Here is a 12768-nt window from a genome sequence, read left to right on the forward strand (position 1 = left end):
AGTAGGACCCAGGAGACCAGGGTTCAAGTCCCCATTCAGCCATGAATCTCAATGGGTGATTGTGAGCAACTCGCTATCTCTCAACCTAACCTACCTCACAAGCTTGTTGTGAGGATGAACTGAGAAGGGGGAGAACTATGCATGCCAACTTGAGCTCCTTGGAGGAAAGGTGGGATAATAAATAAATGGGATTATCCAGACAAGCTGGACCTCTTCAGATGAGGTGGGGTGTGTGTGTGTGCGTGCACGCTGGTGTGTGTCTTGGGTCGTAACCACACAGAGCCTTTGAGGTGCCTGACCCCATCAGGGAGGTTTCAGGCCCCCTACCCTGAATATTCAGCTCTCATTAAAATAAATATGTACATAAGGAAAAGGAGGTGTGCAGACAAATGATCTCCGCCATGCCCCCTCTATGATGAGCTTCCGCCGGGCCTTGAAGACCTGGCTCTTCAGGCAGGCTTTTGGGGTGGGTTAGGTTTTATTATTGTTGTTGAGATTTTTAATGTTTTAATGTATTTGTATGTTTTTATTTTGTACGTCGCCCAGAGTGGCTGGACAGCCAGCCAGATGGGTGACGAGTAAATTTAATAAATAAATAAATAAAATAAAGTATTCTGCCCAGTTGCTCAGTAAGATGTTCGTTTTCTCTGATCTTCTGTTGACATAACTGATGAGGGCAAATAAAGCAAACTTTATTAATAGCTAAATGTAAATGTACTGCCTTCAAGTCGATTCCGACTTATGGCGACCCTATGGATAGGGTTTTCATGAGGCTGAGAGGCAGTGACTGGCCCAAGGTCACCCAGTGAGCTTCATGGCTATGTGGGGATTCAAACCCTGGTCTCCCAGGTCGTAGTCCAACGCCTTAACCACTACACCACACTGACTCTCACTGTTAATAGCCAATAATGATTAAATTCCTTTAAACATATTAGGCTAACACAGCTTTTGCCAACCTGGTGCCCTCCAGATGTTTTGGACTGCAACTCCCATGACCCTCATCCAAATCAGAATGCGGACCTCCAGGCTTCTCTGTCTGGCCCTCAAAAATCTCCACAGGCCACACCCCTCGCTGGCTCTGCTTTGCATTCTTCTTGAGTGTTTCTGCCTAGCTGGAATGTGTCCTTGAACGCTGAGAATGACTTGCTTACCCGAATGGAGGACAGGGAGGGGTGTGTGAGCATGTGTAGATGCTGACCTACTGCACAAAGGCAAAATGTACATTCATTGCTCTGCCCACTTTTGCCTCTGGCCCTGCCCACCATTGGCATGTGACCCTCAGAAGGATGCCCAGGGAGACATGCAGCAGGCTTAAAAAGATTTCCCACCCCTGGATATTAGTTTTGCATGCACCCAGGTTTTCCCTCTATTGACCTGTAGCCCTTTATCCCCAAATGTCTCCTCTCCAACTCTGTCCCTATTTAGGTACTCCAGAGAGCCCTGGAAGAGATTCCCAGGTCCTCCTTCAGTGTAATTCAACTTTGTTTGGGTCTGCAGCAGGATACACCGCACCAGGTTGCAGAAACGGTCTCAAAGGTAAACAGTGCTTCCCAGTATTCTACAACAGAGGTAGCAAAAGGTAGATCTGCAACAGAGGGGAGGGGGAAACCAAGGGCTGAATGCCATCCTTCAGGTGTCTCTCTGACCCTCGAGACTCTTTCCCAGGCCACCCCCATCACTGGCCCTACTTCACACTTCAGGTCTTCAAGCAGAGGCTGGGCAACCATCTCCCGGAGATGCTCTACCTCTGAGTTTTCCTGCATCAAGCAGGAATTGAACATAGAAACATGCAATTGCGGCACTGCCCTGTCTGCTGCTTGGAAACTTCAACTGGTCATAAGAACATAAGAAGAGCCTGTTGGATCAGGCCAGTGGCCCATCTAGTCACAGTGGCCAACCAGGTGCCTGGGGGAAGCCCGCAAGCAGGACCCGAGTGCAAGAACACTCTCCCCTCCTGAGGCTTCCGGCAACTGGTTTTCAGAAGCATGCTGCCTCTGACTAGGGTGGCAGAGCACAGCCATCATGGCTAGTAGCCATTGATAGCCCTGTCCTCCATGAATTTGTCTAATCTTCTTTTAAAGCCATCCAAGCTGGTGGCCATTACTTCATCTTGTGGGAGCAAATTCGATAGTTTAACTATGCGCTGAGTAAAGAAGTCCTTCCGTTTGTCTGTCCTGAATCTTCCAACATTCAGCTTCTTTGAATGTCCACGAGTTCTAGTATTATGAGAGAGGGAGAAGAACTTTTCTCTATCCACTTTCTCAATGCCATGCATAATTTTATACACTTCTATCATGTCTCCTCTGACCCGCCTTTTCTCTAAACTAAAAAGCCCCAAATGCTGCAACCTTTCCTCATAAGGGAGTCGCTCCATCCCCTTGATCATTCCGGTTGCCCTCTTCTGAACCTTTTCCAACTCTATAATATCCTTTTTGAGATGAGGCGACCAGAACTGTACACAGTATTCCAAATGCGGCCGCACCATAGATTTATACAACGGATATCGGCTGTTTTATTTTCAATACCTTTCCTAATTATCCCTAGCATGGAATTTGCCTTTTTCAGAGCTGCCGCACACTGGGTCGACATTTTCATCGTGCTGTCCACTACAACCCCGAAGTCTCTGTCCTGGTCGGTCACCCCCAGTTCAGACCCCATGAGCGTATATGTGAAATTAAGATTTTTTGCTCCAATATGCATAATTTTACACTTGTTTATATTGAATTGCATTTGCCATTTTTCCGCCCATTCACACAGTTTGGAGAGGTCTTTTTGGAGCTCTTCGCAATCCCTTTTTGTTTTAACAACCCTGAACAATTTAGTGTCGTCAGCAAACTTGGCCACTTCACTGCTCACTCCTAATTCTAGGTTATTAATGAACAAGTTGAAAAGTACAGGTCCCAATACTGATCCTTAAGGGACTCCACTTTCTACAGCCCTGCATTGGGAGAACTGTCCGTTTATTCTGCTTTCTGCTTCTTAACCAATTCCTTATCCACAAGAGGACCTCTCCTCTTATTCCATGACTGCTAAGCTTCCTCAGAAGTCTTTGGTGAGGTACCTTGTCAAACGCTTTTTGAAAGTCTAAGTACACTATGTCCACTGGATCACCTCTATCTGTATGCTTGTTGACACTCTCAAAGAATTCTAATAGGTTACTGAGACAGGACTTTCCCTTGCAGAAGCCATGCTGGCTCTGCTTCAGCAAGGCTTGTTCTTCTATGTGCTTAGTTAATCTAGCTTTAAGAGAACTCTCGGGTGGATGCCATTCTGGCCCGGTGATTTGTCAGTTTTTATATTGTCCATTAAGCCTAGAACTTCCTCTCTCGTTACCACTATTTGTCTCAGTTCCTCAGAATCCCTTCCTGCAAATGTTAGTTCAGGTTCAGGGATCTGCGCTATATCTTCCACTGTGAAGACAGATGCAAAGAATTCATTTAGCTTCTCTGCAATCTCCTTATCGTTCTTTAGTACACCTTTGACTCCCTTATCATCCAAGGGTCCAATTGCCTCCCTAGATGGTCTCCTGCCTTGAATGTATTTATAGAATTTTTTGTTGTTGGTTTTTATGTTCTTAGCAATGTGCTCCTCAAATTCTTTTTTAGCATCCCTTATTGTCTTCTTGCATTTCTTTTGCCAGAGTTTGTGTTCTTTTTTATTTTCTTCATTCGGACAAGACCTCCATTTTCTGAAGGAAGACTTTTTGCCTCTAAGAGCTTCCTTGACTTTGCTCGTTAACCATGCTGGCATCTTCTTGGCCCTGGCGGTACCTTTTCTGATCTGCGGTATGCACTCCAGTTGAACTTCTCATATAGTGTTTTTAAACAACTTCCAAGCATTTTCGAGTGATGTGACCCTCTGGACTTTGTTTTTCAGCTTTCTTTTTACCAATCCCCTCATTTTTATGAAGTTTCCTCTTTTGAAGTCAAATGTGACCATGTTGGATTTTCTTGGCAATTGGCCATTTACATGTATGTTTAATTTAATAGCACTATGGTCACTGCTCCCAATCGGTTCAATAACACTTACATCTCACACCAGGTCCCGGTCCCCACTGAGGATTAAGTCCAGGGTTGCCGTCCCTCTGGTCGGTTCCATGACCAACTGGTCTAGGGAATAGTCATTTAGAATATCTAGAAATTTTGCTTCTTTGTCATGACTGGAACACATATGCGGCCAGTCTATGTCCGGGTAGTTGAAGTCACCCATTACTACCACATTTCCTAGTTTGGATGCTTCCTCAATTTCATATCTCATCTCAAGGTCTCCCTGAGCATTTTGATCAGGGGGACGATATATCGTTCCCAGTATTAAATTCCTCCTGGGGCATGGTATCACCACCCACAACGATTCTGTGGAGGAGTCCGCCTCTTTTGGGGTTTCGAGCTTGCTGGATTCAATGCCTTCTTTCACGTACAGAGTGACTCCGCCACCAATACATCCTTCCCTGTCCTTCCGATATAGTTTATATCCAGGGATAACCATATCCCTCTGGTTTTCTCCATTCCAACAGGTCTGTGTTATGCTCACTATATCAATGCTCTTCTCTAAGACCAAGCACTCCAGTTCTCCCATCTTGGTTCGGAGGATCCTATCATTAGCATACAGGCACTTGTAAGCAGTGTCTCTCTTCAAGTGGCCTGTGGTAATTTTGCCCTTCTGAATTTATATCCTGTGCCCCTGCTCTCACAATGCCTACTTCTAGGCCTACCCCTTTTAAAATTTCATCATATATTTGGTCTTTATCCCGGGGGGAGATTTATTCTGAACCGGACCTTCCTCAGCTCCTGTCGGGTTTCCCCCCTCAGTCAGTTTAAAAGCTGCTCTGCCACCTTTTTAATTTTAAGTGCCAGCAGGCTGGTTCCATTCTGGTTCAAGTGGAGCCCGTCCCTTTTGTACAGGCCCGGCTTGTCCCAAAATGTTCCCCAGTGCCTAACAAATCCAAACCCTTCCACCCGACACCATCATCTCATCCACCAGTGACCAGGTTACTGACTGGGGTTCCATTTAGAGCTCATATAACCTTTAAAACAACTGCACGGATTACCAGTTTGTTTCCGGGCCCAATTAAAAGCGCTCATATTAGTGATTAAAGCCCTAAATGGCTTGGGTCCCAAATCTCTGAAAGGCCGCTTCCATCCCTATGGACCTTCTCAGGCATTAAGAGCCACAGAGGGGGCTCTCTTGGTAGTTCCACCATCCTCGGAAGTGCATGAAATGTCAGCCAGCAAGAGGGCTTTCTTAGGGGCAGCCCCTAAATTTCCAGCAACAGCTTGCAACGTTTTTGTTTAGGCAACCCTATCCAGATATGTAGAAGTTAGATGAGTTCATCTATTTTTAGCGCCTTGTTGATTTTAGTTTTTCAGTGTTTTTAAAAAACTGTTTTAACTGTCTTTTATTGATTAGTATGTTTTGTTTTGTTTTATGTAAACTGCTTTGAGGTTTTATTACGAGCAAGTGGTATATAAATGTTATTATTTATTATTTAATTTGTATCCCGCCCTTCCTCCCAGCAGGAGCCCAGGGCGGCAAACAAAGCACTGAAAACACTTTAAAACATCATAAAAACAGATCTTAAAATACATTAAAACAAAACAGTGTTTAAAACATTTCTAAAAAAAAACTTTTTAAAAGGGTTAAAAACATTATTAAAAAACATATTAAGCAATTCTAACACAGACGCAGACTGGGATAGGTCTCGACCTAAAAGGCTTGTTGAAAGAGGAAAGTCTTCAAAAGGCGCCGAAAAGATAGCAGAGATGTTGTGAATCAAATACATAAAATTGTTAGACTCTCACCCTACAGAGGTGTGTCTAGCATCTACATTGCACAGTTTTTGCCGCACATTGAACACATGCCTCTTTATCCTGCCCTTTGACAGTTAAGGTGCTTTGTTTCTGGTGACGGAACTCCTTTGCTCAGTTTATATTTTTCCGTTCTGAGATGAAACAGTTTGATGTGTTTTAAAACTCTAGCAATTTTTATCTGCTTTAAAACTGTATTTGCTCTTTGTTGTCACCCATTCTGGGACCTCAAGGTGAAGGTCAGGTAATAAATCTCATAAATAAATGGCCTCCTCCAAAGTTTTATGATTTTGTGACCTTTGAGGAGGGGGGAGTAATTAAAAATAAACAAGAGAGATCTTGAAAGTCCAAAATCTGCTAGTCCTTGTTCTACAACAGTGGTTCCCAAACTTTTTTATCCCTGTTGTAGGGATTGTAGCATGCTGTGCCAGATGCTGTGTGATTTTTAATTGTATTTTATTGCTTCCTGTATTTCTTATCTATTGTATTTTGTCGTATTGCAATTTGCATTTTCACAGGATTCAAATCGTAATACAGTAATGTAAGAAATAAAGAGAATAAAAATACAGTTAAAAATATTTAACACAAACATGTCACAGACCACCTGAATGAAGCTCAGGGACCACAGGTTGGGAACCCCTGGTCTACTCAGAGGAGAGGAACCAACTTTTTTAAAAAAACCTTCTTCTTGTAGATGAGGACCAAGCTGGCAAACATGCTTACGGTTTATGCAGGCCCATTTGGCAAAGACGCTTGCCTAAAGTCTCTGAAGAGAACCTTTAAGAAGTATGGCCACGTTCTGTCAATAAGTGCCATTGCAGAAACGTGTGAGGTAAATAACGTAGAAATCCTGCTGTGGTGAGGCGGGCAGTGCAAAGCCCCCAAAAGCTAAGTGTGTTTGTTCCCCTTCTCTCTCGGCCTGTGAAGCCCCCACTTCCTTTCTTTCCTACTGAAGGGGTGGGGAAGCTGTGGCCTTCCAGACACTGTCAACCCAGTTTTAACACTGCTCTGGCTTTTAATTCTCAGTTCTGCTGTATTATATTGTTTGCATTTGTTTTTAACCAGCTTGGGGCTCTTGTAGTTGAAAAGCAGAATACACGTTTTCTAAATAAATATTTCCATTCACCACTGGTTTCATATCCTGGCTTGTAAACCACAGCTGGGACTTGCAGGAAGCTATGCTTTAACGAGCCAGGATATAAGTGCTGAAGCCGGGCAGGTGAGGGGGGATGAATGGGTAGGCATATGGTTTGTTCTTGGACAAATAAAACTGTGGTTTATGGGCCTATGATCTTAATGGCTGAACTGCACCGATCTGTTGGAATCTTCTCCTTTTCCAAAGCCCCACATCTGTGTTCAATATGAAGTCCTAGAGGCTGCCCAGCTTGCCATGGAGAGTCTCAACGGAGAGGAAGTAGCAGGCTCCTTGATCAAGGTAAGCTTGTATCTTGCCCTTGCACTCATGGCAGTGTTGGAAAAAGAGCAACGAGGTGCACAGCAGCATCTTAGCTCCTGCCATTGCAGGCCACCAAGCTGTCCAGCCCTTACATCATGCTGAACCCTCATTAAGCAAACTGCTTTTGCCAGACCTGTATGTAGTCACTCACCTATGGCGTATACAAATTGCCTCCAGGCCATCGGGCTGGGAAGGGAGGCAAAACTTAGCTTTTTTTTCCAGCCTAAAAGGAAAGACAGGTATGTGCAGTCAGGAACAAATCTGAAGTGAGTTAGCAGCTGCTGTGGACACTCGCCAGGGTGCCCTCTTCTTTTGCACTTCTTGGGCTTGAATTTCTATCAGGCCATCTAAACTGAAATATTAGGAATATAGGAAGTTACCTTATATAGAGGCAGAACTGGTCCATCTAACTCAGTATTGTCTATTACATTAACTTAGGGAATAATCCAACACGGAAAAGGCCAGCAGGAGTGGAGTCGGTGAAAGGAAGATGGTGGAAGAGGCTGCCAATCCTACCTCCATTCAGGAACCCTGGGAGGGGAGCAGGATGGAATTGAACAGGATCAGGATTCAGCATAAGTCCCCCTCCCTTCAGTTCCATCCCTGACACACAAACCCCAGAACGCCCCTTTTTGGGACCTTTTACCGGCCAAACCTTTACTGCACTTGGGTGGGGGATTTCTGCCAGAGCAGCCCGGCTGTGCCAACATTGTCCCTGCTACGCCACAGCTGCGCCACATCCTGTATCCTCTTGGCTTGGCGTAACTACCAGGAGGATTGCGCCTTAAGGCACAACTGGGTAGGCACAAAAATATATATGAAGTGCTGCTAATATACTATAAAGTAAAATGCAACTTTAATCTTACAAAAAAACCAAACCAGCAATAAACATATGAATGAAATTTCCAAAATACAACCATTATGATTGCAACTATCCAGAACAATGCCTTTACATCAAGCTTCCTCTTTCAACAAGCCTTTTAAGTAGAGACCTTAACCCAGTCTGCATCTGTGTTGAAATTATTTTTAAAATGTTTAAGGTGTTCTAAACGTTTTTTAAAAAGGCATTTTTAATATTTTATCATTTGTTTGCCATCCTGGGCTCCTTCTGGGAGGAAAAGCAGAATATAAATTTAATAAACAATAACAAAATAAGGTGATGCATCAAAGCAATGAATGGTCTGTAGTAAATGCGTTTCAACCTCCAAGGGGTCTTCCTCAGCAGTCTATGAATTCATAACACACAATGTTGTCATCAGAATTTAGTCACTTGGCTGATCTATGTAGATCAGGGTAGCTGATCTGTCTTAAAATTACTGTTCACACGTGGTCATCATAGAGATGTAGAAGATGATATAAAAAGGTGGTATTTATTCTACTAATGCCCACTCACTTATGTTTATAGGGCATTCCCCAGCTTTTTGATTATAGATGCCAGCTCTCCATCTCAATAAACCCTTCATTTATGTCTTATTTTTACCTACCTTTGTTGTAATTCTGGGAATTTCTCTCATGTATTTGCTATCTGTGATTTGTAGCCTTGTCTCTTACAAAATATTTTTTAAATAAAAGACTCTTCTGGTGCCTGTGTGGTTCAGATGCCTCTCAAGGACTCAGGCCCCAGCTTTCCACTCCTCTGTTGCAATTCCCTTGTTGTTGTTGTTGTTGTTATGTGCCTTCAAGTCGGTTATGACTTATGGCAACCCTATGAATCAGCAACCTCCAAGAGCATCTGTCATGAACCACCCTGCTCAGATCTTGTAAGTTCAGGTCTGTAGCTTCCTTCCTCTTTTTCTGCTCCCTTCTTTCCCCCCCAGCATTATTGTCTTTTCTAGTGAATCATGTTGCAATTCCCTTATGCACACACAATGGAGGTCTCAGAAACATGCTCTGCAAGATCTGAGGTTATTGTCTGCTTCTGTTTTGGTGCCTTCAGCTTCAGAGACCCATCACTGAGGTTACACTTGATTGTGAGATGCTGGTGAAAGAGTTGGAAAGGGATGCAGACAACGAAGGTGTCCTTTACCTGTCGGGACTGGGGAAAACCCAGAGCGAGACAGACTTACGGGAAAAACTGGGTTATCTGAAAGATTTAAATGCCGTTTTCGTGCCAAGGGATCCCAGAACTGGAAAACGGAGGAATTATTGTTTTCTGAGTAAGTATGACAACATTGAGGGATTGGATCCTAGAGCATTATTTTCCTGCAGCTTCTTGGATGAGTGGAAAAAAGAGGTTTTATCATTTGTTTGCCACCCTGGGCTTCTTCTGGGAAGAAGGGCGGAATATAAATTTAATAAGCAAATAGTAAAATAAGCTGATGCGACAACCAATGAATGGTCTCTAGCATTAATCCAAATGATAACACCTGAGGGATTGGATTCTAGGAGCATTCTTTTCCTGCAGCTTCTTAGATCAGGGGGAAAAAGCAAGATGAATATTCTAAATGGACTAAAAGTTGGTCCATGTTTTACATTGACCAAAAGTAGAAGAATTTGATCACACCATATTTCTTGTTGCTAATGGTACTTGGGGGAAAGAGGATGACCTTCCCCTGTAGAGCTTGGTTCCTTTGCATTCAAATATTTGAATGGTTGTCACTTAGATGATGACGATAACCTGTTCTTGTTGCTCCAGAGGGGTAGGATCCAAGCCAATGGATTTAAATTACAAGAAAAAGGATTTGGACTAAACTTTAGGAAGAACTTCCTGATAGTACAAACAAGCCAACAGCAGAACAGACTGCACTGAAAGAGGGTGGACACTCTTTCATTAAGAGGTTTTCAATCAGAGGCTGGCCGACCATCAGTCAGGTTTCCTGCATCAGCGGGGGTAGGTCTAAATGACCTTTGTGATCCCTTTCATCTTACGAATCATCTGGAGCAGCTGTTCCATAACCAGTTCTTACAATATTCTTAATATCTTGCAGTAGCACTTTTTTTTTACTTTAGGGCTGCAAAGTTTCACTGATTAATCTTTTAATGACTTTAAAAGAGCTCAGCTTCTTTTTAAATATACATCAAAACATTTATAAAAACTGCACACACCTGTTGTAAAAGGGCTGTTCTTCCATTCTTATTTTATTAACTCTAAGGGTATTAAAATGCCACCGACTGTTTTAACAAACATAATGGCATAAGCGCTTGTGGGTCAAAACCTTTTTCATCAGAGGTATAAAGTGGTTGTGTAATAATTGTTTGCTTGTGTTTTAGAATTCCAGACACCAGAAAGTGTCCGCCGTGCTCTTAAAACCATAGAGGAGGAGAGGGACAGAGGCAGCAAGCTGCAGAGCAGGATGGCTCTTACCCCTGCACGCCTCCACAAGTGGTTCTGCCACGTGACTCAAAACGGTGGAAAGCTTGCTGTTTCGCAGCCACTGCTTAAAGCTCCCTTCCCGGAAAAGAAGAAGACCTTTGCTTTGGTGAGCTTTTTGTCTTGCTTTCCCTGTCACTTTCACGATATCATTGATCAGATGTCATGGGGCAGCGGTTTGAATGCCAAGCTTGGAATAAGGAAACCAAGATATGATAACTTCCTAAGATGGCAGTTTACAGTACTGATAATGGCCTTGAACACTGGGGTGTTCTTGATGACTGATCTGAAAACTTTACTTGATTTGGGAGGCGTACATGACCCTAGTCCTCCATGCATCTCTACTGAATCACCTGGCACCACAGTGGTGTGTGTGTGAATGCATATCCACTGTCTGAGGCAGTCTGTCTTTGAATACCGGTTGCTAGGGGAACTGCAGGTGGAGAGAGTGCTCTTGCTGTCTGATCCAGCAGTGCTGGCGTGCGTGCGTGCGTGCGCGCGCAAAAGAGACTGAGCACAGGGTGACCATGACCATATTGGTGATGCCCACATTTACTTTGGTCATGTCCTTTGAGCAGTCCTCAGAGGATATTAACCAACAGCAAGTGTGGTCCTCGGCCCAAAATAGGATCAGTTAGTGATGGATTTTCTAACTGAAATTTTAAAGAACTGGAGAACCTGTTACCAATTTTATTTTGCGCACTATAGAGTCACTTTCTGTTGCCCTTCCTATGTTGTTGTTCTGGCTGTTGAGTTTTTCCTTTTTTTCCTTTTTTTAAATGACTGCCTTCATGTTATTCCTACACAGGAACAAGATTTAAAGAAAGCAATGAAGGCATTTGACCACAGAATCAAAAAGCTCTACCAAGGCTTACCAGATCACATGCTCTGTGTCATTCTGTTACCGGGCACAAACAGGTAAAAAAAAAGCCACATGCTTTTGTCAATATTTTTTTCCTCTTTCCCCAAATTTCTAACTGTTAGAGCAGTACAATAATGGAACCAATGACCTAGGGAGGTGGTGGGCTCTCCTACACTGGAGGCATTCAAGAGGCAGCTAGACAGCCACCTGTCAGGTATGCTTTAATCTGGATTTCTGCATTGAGTAGGGGGTTGGACTTGATGGCCTTATAGGCCCCTTCTAAATCTACGATTCTATGATATGATTCTGACATTAGAATCTAAGGCCATCATGCAGCCATCAGCAACCCCATCAGCCCTAGCTAGCATGGCCAATGGCCAAGAATGTAGTCCAACAACATTTGGAGAGCTACAAGTTCCCTGTGCCTGTTTTACATCCAATATTGCCTTTTTTCCTTTACTTGGATAAGGGTGAATGGTCAGAAGATGGTCATTTCAAAAATTTCTGCCCTTACTATGGTTAGCATCTGAAGCATCCAACACCAAAAAATTATTTCTAGAACTGTCTAGAAACACCTTAGTTGTCAGGCGAAGTTGCAAATAAGAAACAAATTGGGCTGCTTGCTTATCAGTTACAGAGCTGCACAGGCAGTTTGACCCTTGCCTCATCTGACACGTGGCTGCTCCAAGGCAACATCCAGCTTGAGGAAATTACTAAAAGCCTTTCCAATATTGATCAGTAAGAGGGCTGCTAATGGAGCAGAAAGAGGTGCTGCTCTTAATGGGGTTAATGTACATGTATCCACTAGGCCTCCATTAGATGATTGGCTCAGAACACTGAGCGATTTGCAGCTCAGTACTTGTCGGGATTGTACATGGTGTGCTTGTCACTTGTATGCTAAAGCTCTAGAACCGCGAGGCTGATGAAAAGAACATGGGAAGCTGCTTTATCCCGAGTCAGGCCATTGGCCCATCTAGCTCAGTATTAGCTACACTAACTGACAGTGGCTCTCCAGGGTTCCAAGCAGGGCACTCTCCCAGCCCCAGCTGGAGATGCTGGGGATTGATCTTGGGACCTTCTGCATGCAAGGCACTCTACCACTGAGCGACATCCCTTCCCCAAAGAGCGAGCACAGTGGTAGCGCTGACTCCTCACCCTAGGATAGGGGTGGGGAACCTCCAGCCCACAGATCAATCCTGGCCCAACAGGGCCTTTAATTTGGCCCACAAAGCCATTTTCCCCAAACCTGATCTTTTGGCGCTGGTTTTCTCAAGGAGGGGAAGGGAGGCTGGCTCCACCTCTTCCTCCAACAGCTCCAAGGGTAGTTCAGCAGGTC

At 43.9% G+C, this 12768-nt stretch overlaps 1 protein-coding gene across 6 annotated transcripts in view; it reads left to right on the top strand.

The window, feature by feature from the left end:
- The window catches only part of REXO5 (RNA exonuclease 5), a 38422-nt gene that overhangs the window by 20745 nt on the left and 4909 nt on the right, over positions 1 to 12768 (top strand). For 4 of the 6 annotated variants that reach the window (XM_061600369.1, XM_061600364.1, XM_061600363.1 and 1 more), the window contains 6 exons: positions 1426 to 1536; positions 6499 to 6636; positions 7147 to 7239; positions 9197 to 9416; positions 10471 to 10679; positions 11379 to 11488. In XM_061600369.1, the coding sequence (XP_061456353.1) occupies positions 1426 to 1536; positions 6499 to 6636; positions 7147 to 7239; positions 9197 to 9416; positions 10471 to 10679; positions 11379 to 11488 (881 nt within the window). The remainder of the gene's footprint in view (positions 1 to 1425; positions 1537 to 6498; positions 6637 to 7146; positions 7240 to 9196; positions 9417 to 10470; positions 10680 to 11378; positions 11489 to 12768) is intronic. The other 2 variants (XM_061600366.1, XM_061600368.1) reach the window with 2 other exon arrangements.

The sequence above is a fragment of the Rhineura floridana genome, chromosome 17, assembly GCF_030035675.1.
Source record: "Rhineura floridana isolate rRhiFlo1 chromosome 17, rRhiFlo1.hap2, whole genome shotgun sequence".
NCBI classification, from domain to species: Eukaryota; Metazoa; Chordata; class Lepidosauria; order Squamata; family Rhineuridae; genus Rhineura; species Rhineura floridana.